Source organism: Xenopus laevis, chromosome 1L, assembly GCF_017654675.1.
Source record: "Xenopus laevis strain J_2021 chromosome 1L, Xenopus_laevis_v10.1, whole genome shotgun sequence".
NCBI classification, from domain to species: domain Eukaryota; kingdom Metazoa; phylum Chordata; class Amphibia; order Anura; family Pipidae; genus Xenopus; species Xenopus laevis.
Window position 1 is genome coordinate 77,819,463 of NC_054371.1, and position 19,674 is coordinate 77,839,136.

At 39.3% G+C, this 19,674-nt stretch overlaps 1 protein-coding gene across 4 annotated transcripts in view; it reads left to right on the plus strand.

Moving 5' to 3' along the window:
* cenpe.L (centromere protein E L homeolog) overlaps positions 1 to 19,674 on the plus strand; it is a 59,417-nt gene that overhangs the window by 7,688 nt on the left and 32,055 nt on the right. For 2 of the 4 annotated variants that reach the window (XM_018251930.2, XM_018251926.2), the window contains exons 13-26: positions 817 to 972; positions 1,895 to 2,054; positions 2,470 to 2,623; positions 3,684 to 4,176; positions 8,394 to 8,453; positions 8,534 to 8,701; positions 9,889 to 9,963; positions 10,245 to 10,364; positions 10,540 to 10,674; positions 11,526 to 11,703; positions 13,761 to 13,876; positions 14,764 to 15,078; positions 15,162 to 15,407; positions 15,681 to 15,995. In XM_018251930.2, coding sequence (XP_018107419.1) covers positions 817 to 972; positions 1,895 to 2,054; positions 2,470 to 2,623; positions 3,684 to 4,176; positions 8,394 to 8,453; positions 8,534 to 8,701; positions 9,889 to 9,963; positions 10,245 to 10,364; positions 10,540 to 10,674; positions 11,526 to 11,703; positions 13,761 to 13,876; positions 14,764 to 15,078; positions 15,162 to 15,407; positions 15,681 to 15,995 — 2,691 coding nt within the window. The remainder of the gene's footprint in view (positions 1 to 816; positions 973 to 1,894; positions 2,055 to 2,469; positions 2,624 to 3,683; positions 4,177 to 8,393; positions 8,454 to 8,533; positions 8,702 to 9,888; positions 9,964 to 10,244; positions 10,365 to 10,539; positions 10,675 to 11,525; positions 11,704 to 13,760; positions 13,877 to 14,763; positions 15,079 to 15,161; positions 15,408 to 15,680; positions 15,996 to 19,674) is intronic. The other 2 variants (XM_041590640.1, XM_041590644.1) reach the window with 2 other exon arrangements.

Genomic DNA, 19,674 nt, shown 5'->3' on the forward strand with positions numbered 1-19,674 from the left:
TTTCCTGCTTAGACGTTTGCAATTCCTTCTTGCATAGGTTAAAAAACGAGCATGTGAGTTTAAATGAGATCATACATTCTAAAAGTAAGATTTATTTGTGCTCATAAGCTGCACTGGTCACCACCTCCACCCCCAGTATTGGATCACAAATTGCATGCATAAATAAATACCCAAATATTTTTTGCAAATCACCACATAAAAATATATCACAGGGGCTTCCCCCTTGTTAACAACACTCCCGAGGAGAGGCAGAAGCGGGTTCAATTAACGCATAAGACATCAGCTCACTCACCCTTATAACTATTTGCCTCCAGTGTTCCAATATATAAGGGTTAGCTAGTTATAGGCCTGCAAGCATTTGGTGTGCTGCTTAAGAGGTACAGGCCTAATGTTCTGCCCAAATCTCGCATAAGGGTACATTGCAGTGGTTTAAGAACATCACGTCTCTTTCTACTACTAATTTAACAAAGTGCAATTTTTAACAGAGACCTGAAAGCCCCAATATCTCCACCTCATTCCCATGGCTTTAGCAGTCAACATATAGAGCTTCTTCCCTAACTCATCTCGCATAAGGGTACATTGCAGTGGTTTAAGAACATCACTTCTCTTTCTACTACTAATTTAACAAAGTGCAATTTTTAACACAGACCTGAAAGCCCCAATATCTCCACCTCATTCCCATTGCTTTAGCAGTCAACATATAGAGCTTCTTCCCTAACTCAGCTTCAGTGCAATCTCTCTCCCAACAGCCAATGTACATTTTGTTGTTAAGCTTCCAGAACAAATGACAATGCTTTTTCTACATTATACTTTCAGTCATCGTCTGAAACAAAAGCTCAAGCAATGGCTAAAGAAGAGCATACACAGTTGCTGGCTGAAATCAAACAACTACACAAAGAGAGAGAAGATAGAATATGGCACTTGACAAATATTGTTGTTGCTTCATCCCAAGAATCTCAACAGGACCAAAGGGTAACTCGAAATACAAGCAATAACTAGTTATCTATGTGTGCAGTTGCAAGAGTTTATATATAACTTAATATAAGATACAAGGATAATCAGGTCTACAATTCTGGGATGTTGTCTGCTATATTTCATGGTTGGGGTGCATTACTTATAACGTGCATTTTAAATCCACTGGAGAGCAAACTCTGCTCAAAAAGCAGGCCCGGATTTGTGGAAAGGCCACCATGGCCTGGGCGTAGGGCAGCAGGATTTTAGGTCATGGCATGCTGCTCAAACACACCCACATTGGTTCAGAAACACTGGGGATGCACAGGAGATACAATGTTTTTTTTATATTTCCCATGCGCCAATCCCCATTGCTCCGGACTCAATAAAAATTTGTGCAAACAAAAGGGAGGGGACAAGGATGATGAATAGCAGCGGGCCTAGGGGTGCTTACTATGTAAATCCGGCCCAAATAAGGGGATGTAGTTGTCATTTTCTTATATCAGAATTTGACAGTCATGCACTTGTTTGTTTTTTTGGGATGCACTGAATCCACTATTTTGGAGTCGGCCGAACCCCCGAATCCTTCTCAAAAAATTTGTCTGAGAACCGAATCTTAATTTGCATATGCAAATTAGCTGTGGGAAGGGGAAAATATTTTCTACTTCCTTGTTTTGTGACAAAAAGTCACGCAATTTCCTTCCATATATGCAAATTAGTATTTGGATTCAGTTCGGTCGGGCAGAAGGGTTCGGCCGAATCCTGTTGAAAAAGGCAGAATTCTGGCTGAATCCTGAACCGAATTCTGGATTCAGCGTATCCCTAGTTTTACTATTTACACTTTTATAAAAAAAAATTAAAATATGTTCATTATACACAGAAAGATGGCTGGACTTTTTCCAACTATTTTTAGAATGCAATTGTTTCTCTTTACTACCTTTAGGTCAAACGAAAACGAAGAGTTACGTGGGCACCAGGAAAAATCCAAAATAGTTTACATGCTTCTGGTGTTTCTGACTTTGATATGCTATCCAGATTACCCGGCAATTTTAGCAAGAAAGCAAAGTTCTCTGACATGCCTTCATTTCCAGAAATTGATGACTGTACGTATAAACTGTTGCTGACTTTTTTTTGTTTTTGTCTGTACAAAAGCTAGTGTACCCCTTTATTGTAAGTTATAAGTCACAGAGGACCATTAAAAAGCACAAGGCTGCAGAACTCTATACAATTTCACAGGAGGTACATTATTCAGTATAATCTACATTTGTCTGTATATAGGTTAGTCAAGAGCTTTCTCTCTTTGCATAGGGTATAGCTTTCAGGCACTTTTTTTATTATTATATAAAAGCATACTTGCTTATGTTAGGCTTGTAGATAAGTGGCAGGCAGTGTGCAAGGGGGTACTTTCTAGAAAAGGTCACCAAAAGATAGATCTCTCGCTATATAGATGAGATATTTGCTCAAATATCCCATATCATTTATCAGATTCAACTTTCATTATTGATTGTTCTTGTTCAGCTGTTTGTACAGAGTTTTCTGATTTTGATGACGCCCTCTCCATGATGGACAGCAATGGAATAGATGCAGAATGGAATTTAGCCAGTAAAGTAACTCACAGAGAAAAGACATCACTTCATCAATCAATGATAGACTTTGGACAGATTTCTGACAGGTACGGTTTCAAAAACTACCCACGAAGCAATAAATAGGTAAAGTCTCCTAAAACTAGGAGTCTTTGTCTTTCCTTTACAGATTTAACAGGCCACCATACCTGTTAGTCTTGATCATTGATGTAGTAATTGAGAAGCCTAAACAATGATGTAGTGCAGAAAGGTAGAATGAGTCAGTGACTTGTAAGAGGCAGCACAATGGTTAATTGGTATTTTAATAATTGACTTAAATGCTTATGGTGTGTGGAATAGGATGGTCTACTTTGAATCCTTGCTAGTAATTTGTGTTCTGATATAGTTTACTTTTTTTTATTCCTGCAAGTGACATTCATAATGTTCTACCTTTTAACATGGTATTAATCGGTATTTAGCAAGTGGATATTCCAAGCCTCAAGTATAGTTGGGGTTGAGAGGTTATCTATTTTAGTGATGATTTGAAAAATCATTTCTACCAACTGCAGGTATGGAACCGATTATCCACAATTCTTGACACCTGCTGTTTTCTGGATGAGGGATCTTTCCGTAATTTGGATCTCCATACCTTTAGTCTACTAAAAAAAAAAACAATAATTAAACCCAGTCGGACTTTTTTCGCTGCAATAAGAATTAACTATATTTTAGCTGGGATGAAGTACAAAGTACTGTTTTATTACAGAGAAAAAGGAAATTATTAAAAAAAAAAAAAAAAAATTTGAATTATGGGAGATGGCCTACCCATAATTGAGAACATTCTGGATAATGGATCCCATACCTTTAATAGTAATCTGCGGTAAAAAGTTCTTGAACACTGTCAAAGTGATAAAACTGAAGCTGTACATCAGGATTGTCCAACAAGACTGCAGGCTGCATGTAGTCCTAGAAAAGTTGTATTGGCCCCTTTGTATGAATGCATTGTGTTGAATAAATTAATAATCCATCCCCAGGCATTTGAAATTGTGGGTGGCCTGTGACTAGGGCATTTTTAGACATCACTGTTGATTGTTATCTTTAGGATTAGTGTTTTTATTTTAATTAAATATATGCAAGTGTAGGTCTATTAACACTGATTCTTTATACATACAGTGTTCAGTTTCATGATTCTTCTAAGGAAAACCAGCTACAATACCTCGCCAAAGACTCTGGTGATATGGCTGAATGCAGAAAAGCTTCTTTTGAAAAAGAGATCACAAGCCTCCAGCAACAACTACAGTCAAAGGAGGAAGAAAAAAAGGAACTTGTACAAAGCTTCGAGCTCAAGATAGCAGAACTGGAAGAGCAGCTTAGTGTCAAAGCTAAAAATCTAGAGATGGTTACAAACTCGAGAGAGCATTCCATTAATGCTGAAGTCCAAACAGATGTTGAAAAGGAAGTTGTGAGAAAAGAAATGTCAGTCCTTGGAGACTCTGGTTACAATGCATCAAGCAGTGACCTACAGGATAGTTCTGTTGATGGAAAACGTCTAAGCAGCTCCCATGATGAGTGTATCGAACACAGAAAAATGCTGGAGCAAAAGATAGCTGATTTAGAAGAGTTTATTGAAAACATTGGCAAGAAAAGTGAGAATGATAAACAAAAAGTGAGTTACTTTTTTCATGAACATTATTTTCCTGAAATAAAGCTAACCCATATTTCTTTTATTGGGCATATTACTCCCTGGTGTCTACAGCAAAGCACCTGCTAACTGTGCTTTAAGGTGTTTGCCACTCTTAAGGGTCTTCTTTAAACATCAAAAAGATGAAAATGAGCCGATATCCAACCAATATATTCTTATACAAAATTATCAAATTGGGTGTTTAAACCTTTATATTCCAATGACAAGTAAACCATGTTGCTGGCACTAACTTTGCAATCACTTAAGAGCCAGGTGGCATAAAGTTTCATACCTCTGTCTACAGCTCAAAAATATATTAATTATTCTGCACAGTCAATTCGTAATCTCTGATACATACTGTAAGTCTGCATTCGTTTTTCTGTGCAGCCGTGCAATTGAAGTAATCAGAATGTGGGTTTTATTCATGTTGTTTATAACACTCTTGTCATGTCTTTTCAATTTTGACTAATTTGGTTGCATATCATAAAACTGAAAACTATTAATTACCCCGTGTTATATCTATTAATACTATCTTATAGTACGTTGACGAGTTTCTCATGTCACATGAAAATATGACTTCTTAAGCAGTTTAAAATCTATTTCACTTTTAAATTCCAGTTTATTAACAATTTTTATCATTGAAGAAAGTGAAACAGGGTTCTTTAGTTCCTTAGTTTTATGTGATTAACATTATTGTCATGTAATCAAGTTAGTATATCACAATTCAGTAAAGACGTCAAACACTAAGGGGCCGATTCACAAAGGGTCGAATATCGAGGGTTAATTAACCCTCGATATTCGACTGGGAATTAAAATCCTTCGACTTCGAATATCGAAGTCGAAGGATTTTAGCGCAAATAGTGCGATTGAAGGATTATTCCTTCGATCGAACGATAAAATCCTTTGAATCGAACGATTCGAAGGATTTTAATCCAACGATCGAAGGATTATCCTTCGACCAAAAAAACTTTGGAAAGCCTATGGGGACCTTCCCCGTAGGCTAACATTGACTTCGGTAGCTTTTAGATGGCGAACTAGGGGGTCGAAGTTTTTTCTTAAAGAGACAGTACTTCGACTATCGAATGGTCGATTAGTCGAACGATTTTTAGTTCGGATAGGTCGAAGTAGCCCAAAAAACACTTCGAATTCTAAGTTTTTTTTACTTCGAATCCTTCACTCGAAGTTAGTGAATCAGCCCCTATGTGCATGAAAGGACTAGAAAAGAATGAAAGGTAGTAGATAAGGGAAAGAAAGAAAAGTATAAGAAATTAATTCTTCTTGCTGGTAGATCGAAATTCTGTTATTAAGCCCAAAATTAGTGGATATATCCGAAATATAGTAATTTTACTTTTCTTAAACACATAGCTAATGTAATCAGAGACTTCAGCTGTATAGTACTACCCTTTTACTTTCACGTTTAGAGGCAGATGTAAGGGGGTGAACCAGCCTTCTACCAGTCTTCCATCAATATATGTTTTCTCAGTGTGTCTCTGGTAAGGAGACATATTCGTCAGGAAATGCCTTTAGTGGTTTAATTCTCCCGAATAAACATATTTCTGATTGCATCATAACTTTATATTAATGCAATTTCCTAAATCTTACCCAGTAGAACCACTTCTGGTAATATCTCTCCATCTCTTGTGCAGATGTTTTATAGCTTTCAAACCTTTCTATTTCGGGGATCTGACGTAGTCCGTGATTTCGGGAGGTGTGTGTTCTTTCCAATTTAGAGGTATTAAGGATTTGGCTATGCCTAGCATAATTGGAGTAGTGGTCTTCGTATAAATTTGTATTGGTTTACAGGTCTGATGGAGAATTAAATGCATTGGTGTATTTGGGATCTCTACATCAGTAATCTCTTTAATGATTTCCCTGATTTTAAGGTGGCCATACACGGGCCGATAAAAGCTGCCGACAGACCGAGTCGGCAGCTTATTGGCCCGTGTATGGGGCCCCCGACGGGCTTCCCCGATCGAGATCTGGCCGAAAGTCGGCCAGATCTCGATCGGATGGGACTAAAAATCCCGTCGGATCACGGCCGCATCTGTTCGTTGATGCGGTCCCGCGATCCGACCGTGCGTTCGCTAGGATCCGATTGTTGGGCCCTAGGGCCCACGATCGGATCAGCCCCATATTGCCCACCTCAAGGTGGGCATATCGGAGGGAGAGCCGCTCATTTGGCGACATCGCCAAACGAGCGGATCTCTCCATGTATGGCCACCTTTAGACCAGTAGTCTGAAAGCATTGGGCAACCCCAAAAGATGTGTGACAGAGTGCTTATTTCCTTGTTGCACATCAAGCACGTAGGCTAATTTGCTGAGTTCTGTACCATTAACTCAAAAGTTTATAATTTAGCTCCTGTATTTTACAGCAAACTGAGGTAGAGTGTGTTAGTAGTACTATTTTCTGCCATTCTTCTTCTGCTATTGTCATGCCCAATTCCTCCTCCCATTTGGATTTAAATGTGTTAATCGGGGGACTTTAATATTTAGTATGCTTTTGTAAATATAGGAGTTGGGGTTGCCAAATATAGGAGTAAATCTCCAGCGTGTGTTTATCCAGTTTCCTATTTTAGCTAGAGTATATAACCTTTGTGTCTGTCTGTCCTCTGTGTGTGAGGTAGCCATGGTAGTGCCCATAATGGTGTCTGAGCCGATTCTTGCTCTATTCCTACCCATAAATTACATGAAAGGGCCAGTCTACACATCTGTTCATTTGTGCCGCTTTCAGATAGGCTTCCCAGTCAGGAAGTAGTTTTACTCCTTTTTAAGCATAGTTATGTTTAAAGCCTCTGATTTGGCTAGTGATTTTCCCCCCTACTTCTAGTCCCGAGATGTTAAGATTTCTCCTGATATAGTTAAGGAAACTTTCAATTGAAATAAGAGGGGTGCTAAAGGGCAGCCCTGGCATGTACCGTTGCGAATTTGAAGGGTTTGGAGAGTGTTCCATTGATTTTAAGCCTTGCTGAGGGGGCTGTGTATAGGGTAAGGATCCATGTCACCATTTGTACACCTAAACCTAATGTTTTATTGATTCTTCAAGGAAATTCCAATCTAACTCTTCTTCTGCGTCTGTTGATAAGATCATAAATGGTATCTTGCGTTTTTGACAGAAGTGTGCGAGAGAAAACAGTCTGCTGGTGTTGTCTCTAGTTTCCCAATGTAGTAGACAAGCAATCAGCACAACGATTTTCACTCCTTTTGTGGATGGTGCACGTCCACCAGTGGCCACTTTCCACTGGCACCACAAATCAACTTCAGGACAGCACCAACAAATTCTTTTGTATTAAAACACCTTTATTCGTGCTTCACAGGGGCATCACGGCAACGTTTCAGACCACATGGCCTTTTGTCAAGCTTACCAAAATAGGGAGATGGGTCTGTATCCTCCTGGGTCCTGTGGATCCTTACCCTTTTTTTGAATGAGGGTGATATGAGACGCAGCGTCTGCATCCGACAGTTGTGTGATATCAATGCTGCGACTTCATCCGACATTTCTATCTCTAACCTTATTTCCGTTGCATGCGTTTTGTCGCATCGATTTGGATTGCGCCGAAAACGTCCGTGTAGTCCTACCCTTAAAGGAAGGAAAGTATCAGAATAGGCAGACTGCACTGGGTCCTGTGTTGTCATGTAATCTAATGTGCATTTTATAGTTTTTGTATTGTTTAATACACACTTTCTCCAACTCTGCAAAACCAGTGGCTGCAGCAAAATAATCCTCCAAATAGAATCTCAGTTTATCTGTTTAAATCTGGCTCCATGATCTTTGTCCCTGCAGCTGGAGTTGGAAACAGTAAAGGGGATGTAAAGGCAAAAGTAAAATCCAATACAAATCTCTACACGGTTGCAATTGCTCTACAGGGAAACAAACAAAGCTGTTTGAGTTCTGCTTGGCTGGGAAGTAAGGCGTTGGCTCCCCCTGCTGTTCATAAGTATGATTGTTTCCCTGCAGAGCAGTTAGGGACCATCTGACATTTCTTATCCACAGCAGTAAAAGAAGGGAGAATTTCACTGCATACAGTCAGGTTTCTTATAAAAAAACGGTACACACTTTTTAATTGAAGTATATTGGAGATAGGTTTCTTTTTCATTAAAGAATGAATGCCTTTACATGCCCTTTAAGATTCTCCTATCATTATATATGATGCTGTATGTATGTTTTTACAGGAAAAGTAACAGATTACCTTTTTTTCCCCCAGTCTAATGAGCAAGATTTTATGGAGAGTATTCAGCTATGCGAAGCTTTAATGGCAGAAAAGGTAATCGTATTCTCTACAGTTTTTCATGTTTAGTTTTGAAGATCATTGTGTTTATTTTGATTATGTTTCAACCCAAACAGGCAAATGCATTTGAGGAACTGGCACTTATGCGAGATAATTTTGACAGTGTTATTCTAGAGAATGAAACTCTAAAAAGGGAAATTGCAGATCTGGAACGTTCTCTCAAGGAGAATCAAGAAACCAATGAATTTGAAATACTGGAGAAGGAAACTCAAAAAGAACACGAGGTACTATTTGATTAGAAAGAACAGCTATAGGCTCCTTTTATATAATATAATATTTTTATATAATTCAAAAGTTATTTATTAATGCTCTTCCTTTATCTGAGAACAGAAAGGGATAAAGAAATACTGCTTTCAAATGCAGTATTTCAAACCATTTTTTTAAATGTACATGTTATTTAAATAAATTAAGTTACTTTAAGTTTGAACAAAAATGTTCTTCTGCAAGATTAACTAAAATGATTTTCTATTGATGCATTTAAATGCAATTTTTTTGCAGGTTTTTATTTGAGACTGTGTGTTTTGCCAGAATCTATTAGCCACCTATATAGTGCCGAAATGGATTTAGTTGAAAAAGTTGGCCTGCAGCTTCTCTGTTCAGGGATAGACAAAACAACATTTAAATTGGATGTTGCATAGCAGAACTTTCTGTTCCTTCTTAACATTTTGCATTGGTTTTGGCACTGCAAAATAAGTAACTGTTGAATTGCATGACTTCTGCTTCTGTGTAATTTAGTGGTAGCTTGGAGTTGGCCTGTGTGCTCAGGTTAACCAACTATACCTGAAAGAACAGTAACTTCAAAATTGGTTTATAGTACTTAAAATATAATGTACTGTTGCCCTTCACTGGTAAAAATGCTATTTGCTTCAGAAACACTACTATAGTTTTTACAAATAAGCTGCTGTATAGCCATCGGGACAGCCATTCATGTCGACATAGGGCTTAATGGCACAGGTTAAATAGCAGATCAGTACTGTAAATACAATGGAAATGGTTCTTATGCAGTGATCTAAACCTATTATATTCTGCAAAATACATCTGATAAACCTGTGCCTTTCTCCTTTTTTAGATTGAATGGCTGCCCCTATGGCTACACAGCAGAGCATATTTATAAACTATAGTAGTGTTTCTGAAGCAAACACACAAGTTTTATCAGTGTGGGGTAAACAGTACATTTTATTTTAGTTGCTTTAAAACACTTTAATGTTTTGTTGTTACTGCTTCTTTAACTCTGAGGTATTGGAGTCAAACCTGTTTCTTGTAGCACTGGGACGGGTGTTATATTATGCAGAGTTCCAAACCCTTTCTAATTTTTGATCACCCCACCTTCACTCTCCTCTACTCTGGGTGATGGCTGTTCAATCATCACGCTTGCTAATACTACTTGCTGTATTGCTTAATTGCATTCCAGGCACAACTAATCCATGAGATTGCCAATTTAAAGAAATTAATTGAAAATGCAGAGATGTACAATCAAAATCTTGAGGTGAGCTTTTCTGGTGTATGCTATTCTTAACAAAACTTCCTTTGGTATTCTGTAAAAAAGTAGAGCTATTCTAGAGCTAAAACACATTATTTTTATGTATAAAAGTTTTTTTTAATCACAAATGTAAATCCCCTCAATGTCTGTGTATGTAACTTTTAAACTGTAATCCTTTTTTGTAGTGTTTTTGTTTTCATTATATATATATATATATATATATATATATATATATATATATATATAATTAATATATTATATTTTGACAATTATTCAACCAATTGTAGGAAGATCTAGACGGTAAAACAAAACTTCTAAAAGAGCAGGAAATTCAACTTGCAGAATTAAGGAAACACACAGATAACTTGCAGAAAAAAGTACGAAATTTTGATCTCTCTGTTTCCATGGTGAGTTATGAATAAACCGCTATTTATGCTAAGCATCTGCTACATCTGGCATTGATAAATCTTTTGATCAGTTTCTGTTACTAACATGTAGGTTATAAACTGAAGCATTTGAATCCAGATGTTTTAAAGCAAGTGGGATTTTTATTGACTAGCTCATATTCTGGTGTGCTTCCAGGGTGATAGCGAGAAACTCTGCGAAGAAGTCTTTCAACTGAAGCATTCTCTTTCTGATGCTGAAGCTGTGACTCGCGATGCTCAGAAGGAATGTGCTTTCCTCAGAAGTGAAAATCTAGAGCTGAAGCAGAAAATGGTGTGTACTAAATATCACTAGATGTGGTTTGAAACTGTGAATTGTACCGCCAAGGTTGACCTGTTAGTAAATGGCTATCAAACTATACTGCTTATTTTTTATAATAAGCAGTGACCTTCATAAATCTTCCTGGGCAGATTTTCATTAAAAATGGTGGAAAACTTTCTTGCACATAAGCTTGGTTTACTTGGCAAGAAAAGTTGTTTTCATGTGTTTTTGGGTGAGGTCCTAAGCAGCTATGCCATCATTAACACAAAGTATGCTACCTCCATGTTTCTGGTTGTAGCAACATTCAAAATGCCATGAGCCACAGCCCTTAAGCTTAAACTGAACAGAACTTTTTCATCTTGGTCCTTTGTGCAAATTACATGCAGGTAAAAACAATTGCACAATTCTTTTCCACACTGAAACACAACTTTCCAGAGCAGGAAAGGCATTTTTAAAATCATAAAGTGCTTGTGCTTCAATTTAGTATGTCATGAAGGCTAAATCCGGAAGATAGTCTTTATTCACTGTATTCATGCAGGTGGCCATCACTTCATACAATACTGTTACCAGATCATTAACAATAAATATTTTCTTTCTAACAGAAAACCTTAATTACAATGGTGCTTAAATATGCTTCTTGCTGAATTTTCAAAAGTCTTATGGTTATAGCTATGAGTTATCATGAGTTTTAATCCTGAGGCATACAAAAACATTCCTCCAATGAGCATTCATTTAAACATTGTTTTCAAGATATTTGCTTTGTTTTCCCCTATCGCTGATCTGAGCAGTGCTGCTCTTGGAAAAAAAATGATTTTTTTCTTTCCACCAAGATATTGTTTTTTAAAATATGTTTCAATACATAGGAGGACACGTCAGCCGGGTACAATCAAAAGGAAAAGGTGGCGTCTTTGTTTGAGAAGCAGCTGGAGACTGAAAAATCAAACTACAAGAAAATGCAAGCTGATTTGCAGAAAGAGTTGCAAAGTGCTTTTAATGAGATTAACTACTTAAATGGCCTTCTGGCAGGAAAGGTCCCCAAAGGTTTGTAGCTTTTGATCATTAATATCTTGAAATGCTGACCGCGTAAGAAGGTCAACAACTGTAGCAATTAGGGATGCACCGAATCCATAATTTTAGGATTCGGCCAAATCCATCATGAAAGATTCGGCTGAATATCGAACCGAAGAAAGGGCCAAAGAGAATTGTTCACACAGCATACAGTAAAAAAAAAAAAAAAAAAAATACTTCCTGGTTTGTGTGACAAAAAGTTGCATGATTTTAAGGCTTTGAATTTGGTTCGGCCAGGCGCTTGTATTTGGTCGAAAATGGCTGGATTGTGAACTGAATCCTGGATTTTGGTGCATCCCTAGTAGCAATTTCTACTTCTGTCTTAAGTGTGGTCACTGGCCTATCCACAACTGAAAATATTTGCTTATCGTGGAAAAATCTTTTCACTGCAGTAGGTATAACCACAAGAAGTGTTTGGCATTTTTCTAAGCAATTTAGTGCTCATTTATGATCACTGGGGCTGAACACTGCATTTGCGAATAGCAACCAATAAAAGTTATCCCTGGCATTGTATAACTTGAAGCTAATTGTTACTGTCAGTTGCACTTACAGTCAAATGAACAAGTTTGGGAACCGCTCTTAATTCTTTGGAGTCTAGTTTATCACTGGCTGAGCTTTCAAAGTAGCAACTTCCTTTTAATATATAACATGCCTTATGGCAACAGTAGTATTTCAGCAGTGACATAAAGTTTATTGGATTAACAGAAAATATGCAATATGCATCATAACAAAATTAGACAGGTGCATAATTTGGGCACCCCAACAGAGATATTACATCAATACTTAGTTGAGCCTCCTTTTGCAAATGTAACAGCCTCTAGACGACTCCTATAGCCTTTGATGAGTGTCTGGATGGTGGTATTTTTGACCATTTGTCCATACAAAATCACTCCAGTTCAGTTAAATTTGATGGCTGCCGAGCATGGAATGCATGATTCAAATAATCTCCATAGATTTTCGATGATATTCAAATCGGGGGACTGTGACAGCCTTTCTAGAATATTGTACTTCTCCATCTGATTTCCTTTGATTTCAAAGTGTTTTTTAAATTTTTGTCTCATCAGTCCAAAGCACTTTGTTCCAAAATGACTGTGGCTTGTCTAAATAAGCTTTTGCATACAACAAGCGACTCTGTTTGTGGCGTGAGTGCAGAAAGGGTTTCTTTCTCATCACCCTGCCATACAGATGTTCTTTGTGCAAATTGTGCTGAATTGTAGAACAATGTACAGATACACCATCTGCAGCAACATGTTCTTGCAGGTCTTTGGAGGTGATCTTTGGGTTTTCTGTAACCATTCTCACAATCCTCCGCATCCTCTGCCGCGCCTGTGTTTTTCTTGGCCTGCCAGACCTGGGTTCTACAGCAACTGTGCCTGTGGCCTTCCATTTCCTGATTACATTCCTTTCTGTTGAAACTGACCGTTTAAACCTCTGAGATAACTTTTTGTAGCCTTCCCCTAAACTATGATACTGAACAATCTTTGTTTTAAGATCTTTTGAGAGTTGCTTTGAGGATCCCATGCTGTCACTCTTCAGAGGAGAGTCAAACAGAAGCACAACTTGCAATTGGCCACCTTAAATACCCTTTCTCTTGTTTGGACACACCTGCCTATGAAGTTCAAGGCTTAACGAGCTAATCCAACCAATTTGGTGCTGCCAGTAATCAGTATTGAGCAGTTACATGCATTCAAATTAGTAAAATTACAAGGGTACCCAAATTGTTGCACAGCCAGTTTTTCAAATTTGATTTAATTTCATACAACTGAATACTGCTTCACTAAAAATCTTTGTTCAGAAAACACCCCGATGAAAGATATACTACTGTTATCTTTTTTGCTCAAATGAGAGGGGTTCCCAAACTATGACTCTATACAATTTCCTACCTATGTTTTAGATGGCCACCTGTACCTATGTCGTAGGAAGAGTATTGCAACTTTTTATGCGGTAAAACTTTTTGGTCTAAGTTTTAGTGCAACATCATAGGACTATGATGGATTATTGGACTTTGTTTTTATTTTTTCCCTTCGTAGATTTGCTTTCTCGTGTGGAGTTGGAGAAAAATGTTTCTGAGTGCTCAAAGCAGCTTGAGAAAGCCCTGGAAGAAAAAAATGCTTTGGCAAATGAAGTGACTTCCCTGAAAGATCAGGTTGGTACATGGAAAGTTATTTCCTTTACCTAAGTACAGAGTTTCCCATATGCAAGACATATGTCTGTAGCTAAGCTATACATCAGTCTCATGATGTGCATTACACCATAGTCAAAGTGAGCTGGTGTGGGAATCGCTATAAGAGCTTGCTCTAACCTTTTCACTATGCATGTACAAGTATACCATGCAAGTTCAGGAGCAATTGATGGCAATCTTTTAAATACCTGTATTTTATGAATTTAACATATTCTAGAAATGGCAGTCCCCTAATATATTCCATCTGCAGCTCATGCATAACGCCATGGATGCACCTAGTGATACTTTCAATAATGCTATTTGCTGTTAAAGTTGGGACCAATGGCTGACTCAAAATGTCAGTTTTAATTAACTCACTTGGGTTTGTAAGACAAACTCATTTTTAGGCCACCATTTTTTTTTTACAAGCCACTATACTCCTTTTGCCTAAAAAGTTATACTTGGTACAGGGAATTGTATGTATGTTTTTTTTTTTTGTTTTTGTTTTTTACAACCCAGGTATTTATAGGGGCTACTTTCATTTACAGCCCTGTTTGGCTGACCATGCACTGACTTTGTACCATATCCCATGGGAATGCTAGATCATGCTTGATCCTGACCTGGTATTACTACACATGTCTCATGATGTAGATTTTACCCACAGCTAACTGCTTTTATATGGATTTTGGAGGTGATGGAAAGGGTTATGGACAACTATCTTGGGAGACTGACACCTTAGACAAGGGGGAAAAAACGCAAAAGAAACATCTTAATTATAGTTGGACAGATAAAAATTAAGCACAAAATGGCCCCTTAAAAAGAATAAGAGATTCTTCTTAGAAAAATAAAATCATCTAACATCTTCTTTCTAGATCAGCAAGGCTTCTGAAGAGATAATGTTATTAAAGTGTGAAGGAGAACATTCTACATCGACTATAAGCAAACAGGAGCTTGTCATGCAGGAGCAATCTCAGCTGATTTTAAAATTGACTGACGAAGTGACTCACGCACAGTCAAAAGTGCAGCAAGCTGAAGAGCAGTACTTGGAGATGAAGAAAATGCATGAAGAGCTTTATGAAAATTATATCTGTAGAACTGAAGAAACTACCAAAAACAAAAATGAAGCTGAAGAACTTTTAGGAGAAATTGAGAACCTTAAAGGCACTATGGAGTCTGTGGAAGTAGAGGTTAGCTAGAACTGTACAGGATATATTATATAACAGAGTTGTTTTAGTTTTGTGTTTTATATAACTTGTTTTTCTTAATGTAGCTTGCTGATGCCAAACGTGAACTTGAAGAAACTCTAAGAGATAAGGAGCAACTGCTTCAAGAAATGCAGACTGTATTTGCGCCTCTTTCAGACTCCCTTCCTTCCTCAACATTAGTTGAAGAGAAGTCTCAAGACCCCATACAAATCGATGACTACCACAAGTTAATAGCCCTTGCTAAAGAAAGCAACAGCATTATGGTGTGTTTAGAGACTGAGAGAAATAGTCTGAAAGAAAAAGTTAATGTTGTAAGTATTCCTTGGATCTATTTACTCAGAGTAATAGGCCTATTTATTTTTATGGATAGGCCTGAATAAGTATTATAAGCTTGATCTGTAAAAAATGATAAGGGTGTTTGCTGTTATATCATGAACAGGTAGTGTGTTAGTTCCTTAATACATAAAGTTTTTAACAGGTGTAGTTGCATTGCCTGACTCTTAAAGTAGAAGCAAGAATGACCTAAGCAGATTTTACTATTTTCTATGATCAAAAACTACTTGGAATTTCTTTTTTTTGTTTAGTTGACAGCTCAACTTCAAAGTCTTCAAGAACAAAGTATTGCGAAGTCTGATCTCCAAAAGGAAAAACAAGACTTGGAAGAAAGAGAGAGTAAATTGATTTCAGAGATGGAAAAACTGCAGAAAGGCATAACTGACTCTCCGTTATCTATACAAAAGTTGCAGCTGGAGAATCTAGATGTTACAGAAAAACTCCAAACACTTCAAGAAGAGATTAAAAGCATTACTATAGAAAGGAATGGCCTTCAGACCAACTTAGAAGACTTGAAAGCAGAGCGAGAAAGCCTAAAACAAGACCTTAGTGAAAACATTGAACAGGTATCCATGTTTAAGCTGAACCATCTATACAGATAAATAGGTAGCCCCTTTACCACATACTCATTTACTATACAGATAAATAGGTAGCCCCTTTACCACATCCTCATTTAACTACTGGAAACCCTTGTTTATGTATAAAGTGCATCTAGTTAAAGGACATGTAAAACCCCAGCACAAAAAAATGTAATTTGTCAGTAGCCTCTTTGAAATATTTAGATACAGTACCTGCCACTCTGGTTGTTTAAAGGTTAAAAGTAAGGCTGCAGCATCCCCTTAATTACTTGTACTTCCTTCTCCTCCTCTAACCCACTCTACCCGCAATGGAGAGATAGCATTGCTGGTTCCCATAGAAACTCTAGCTGTCTGATCCAATTTTTTTCTCCTAACCATCTCTGCTGTGCTCAGCTTAACCATTACAGTGCTAAACCCCATCAGACGTACTGAATTGCATGAATTTTACAGCATACATGTGCTGTTTGCTGATGTCAATGTTACCCATGATGTGTCAGAGGGAAAATGGCCGCTGGCTGAAAGCTGCTATTTGTTTTAGGAAAATGTGATGGCACTGGCAAATAGAGGAGGTATATGCAGTACAAATTGTTGACCAAGGATATATTTATGTAAATATGTATATTTATTCTTATATACACATGTACATAAGTATTCCTGGTTATAAGGGTTCTTTAACGAAAGAGTTCAATCAAAATATATATATATTTATTTACAAAAACTATAAATACATATCTACAGAAATAATACACATAAAACAAGTTACACTACATAGAATGTATAACAAATAGTTACAAAGACAATTACAAATATGTATATGTTGGATCCAAATCCACTGCCTCTCGGATACTCATCCTTCCATTCGGTCTGTCATCTATATCCTCACTTCAGGAACTCTCTGCACTCTCTGCCTAACTTAGCCTATTGTATTAACCTATAGACTGACCATAAGTACATGTCAGGTTCTGATTGGTCAGTGACCAATACATTAATCTTGGGGGGTAGGGCATGGATTCCTGAGGCAGTTCATTCCAGAATCAGGACAATGGAATGGGGAAAGGCAGTGTGTAGACAGGAAGGTTTGCTTTTCCAGCTGCCCCTGGTCAAAGGGGGGGGGGGATTTAACAACTGTATGCTACATAGGGTGTCTTTGAAGCTTGTCTTTGTTATGTGCTGATACTATCTAATATGTGAATTACACAACATTCTTAGATGCAAATCACAATGTGTGTATGTGTGTATATATATATATATATATATATATATATATATATATATATATATATATATATATATATATATATATATATATATATATATATACACACAATATATACACATATTGCATATAATAAAGATAGAGAGATTTTTGTACTTACCGTTAAATCTTTTTCTCTTGTCCTATATTGGGGGACACAGGCACCATGGGGATGAAGATCCTGCAGCTGGAGATGGACACTATGTTGCAAACTGTGACTCCTCCTCCTGCCCTGGGCTTCATCCCCTGCCTCCTCCTATTACCTTCAGTTTCAACCGAAGAAGGAGCAGAACAGCCCAAAACAGAAGAGAACAGAGTAACTTTTGATCAAAAGTATAAAAAAAAAAAACGTTATGAGAAAATCACCAACAGGTGTGAAAAAACAGTGTCAGAATAGGGAGGGAAGGCCTGTGTCCCCCAATATAGGACAAGAGAAAAAGATTTAACGGTAAGTACAAAAATCTCTCTTTCTCTTGCCTAAATTGGGGGACACAGGCACCATGGGGATGTCCCAAAGCTCCCCTAAGGGTGGGACACTGTATAGCAGGTGACTAGCTAATAACAGCTCTGAGCACCTTCCTCCAAAAGGCAGCGTCGGCTGAGGCATGAGTGTGGAGCCTGTAGAAGCGAGTGAAGGTATGAAGGGACGCCCACGTGGCCGCTTTACAGAGCTGTTCCGCTGAAGCTTGGTGACAGAATGCCCAAGACGTGCTGAGAGAACGCGTAGAGTGAGCCTTCACTTGGAGAGGCGGAGGTTTCCCCTTGACAGCATAAGCCCTGGAGATAATGGCTCGAATCCACTTGGACAATGTCGACATGGCCGCCTTGTGGCCCCGTTTAGGGCCGTCGGGAATAATGAAGAGGGCGTCCGATATTCTGACTTCCGCTGTGGCTTTAAGGTAGTAAGAGATGGCTCTTACCACGTCGAGCGTGTGGAGCTTGTTCTCGATGGGACCCCTGGGGTTTGGACACAAGGAGGGGACCACAATGTCCTGATTCAAGTGGAACTCGGATACCACCCTAGGCAAAAAATCCGGCGGGGGTCGGAGAACAACCTTGTCCATATGGATAACTGTGAAGGGAGATCTGCAGGGCAAAGCCGCCAGTTCGGTAACTCTCCTAGCGGAGGCGATGGCTCAAAGGAAGGCGACCTTTTCGGATAGAGTAGACAGAGGGATCTGTTCCAATGGTTCGAAGGGTTCCTCCTGCAGGGCGGAAGCACCAGATTGAGGTCCCACGGAGGCACTGGGCAACGATAAGGTGGAATAATGCGTGTAGCCCCTTGTAAGAAGGTCTTGATGTTGGGGTGCAGTGCCAGTTTTTTCTGTAGAAGTATGGACAGCGCTGACACTTGCACCTTCAGCGAACTCAGGGCTAGACCTTTCGCGAGTCCTTCTTGTAGGAAAGAAAGGGTCTCCCGGGCTCCCGCCTGTTGTGGGTCAAGGTTCCTCTGCTCGCACCAGGAAATGAAAGTCTTCCAGACCCGATGGTAGATCTTAGCTGAGACGGGTTTGCGTGCGCACAGCATGGTGGGAACTGCCTCTGGAGGGGCTCCTGAGCGCCGTAGAATCAAGGCTTCAAGAGCCACGCCGTGAAAGCCCAGAGATGAGAATTCGGGTGGACAACTGGACCTTGAGTGAGTAGGTCTGCCCGCTGCGGGAGATGGAAGGGTTTGCGATGTCTGCGAACCAAGACCGTCGGGGCCAGAATGGAGCCACGAGAATGGTGAGAGTTCTTTCCCTCTTTATCGTCTTGAGCACTTTCGGTAGAAGGGCGAGGGGGGGAAAGATGTAAACTCTGGAGAACCGCCATGGAATCACCAGTGCGTCCACCACGTGGGCCAGGGGGTCCAGGCTTCTGGAGACGAACTGTTGGACCTGTCTGTTGTGCCTGGGCGCCATGAGGTCGATCTCTGGTAGCCCCCACATGTCCACTATGAGGCGGAACACCTCGTGGTGTAGGCTCCATTCCCCGTGGTCGATAGTCTCTCTGCTTAGGTAGTCCGCTATCCAATTGTCCACACCGGGGAAGTGGACCGCGGAGAGCGCTGGGACGTTGTTTTCTGCCCAACTTAGAATCGCTTGGGCTTCCTTGAGGGCCCTGAGACTTCTGGTCCCGCCCTGATGGTTTATGTAGGCCACTGCCGTCACGTTGTCGGACTGGATCCGCACGGGCTTTCCCCGGAGTAACGACGCCGTGTGTTCGAGAGAGTAGCGTATCGCTCTGAGCTCCAGAAGGTTGATGGGTAGCCTCTTTTCCTTCTGGGTCCATAGACCTAGAACAGTGGTGTGGCCGATGACCCCGCCCCACCCCCGGAGACTGGCGTCCGTGGTGAGAACTGTCCAGTGTTGGGGGGGGAAGGATATTTCGCCCCTCGTGCGATGTGGTTGAAGTCACCAGTGTAGAGAGAGC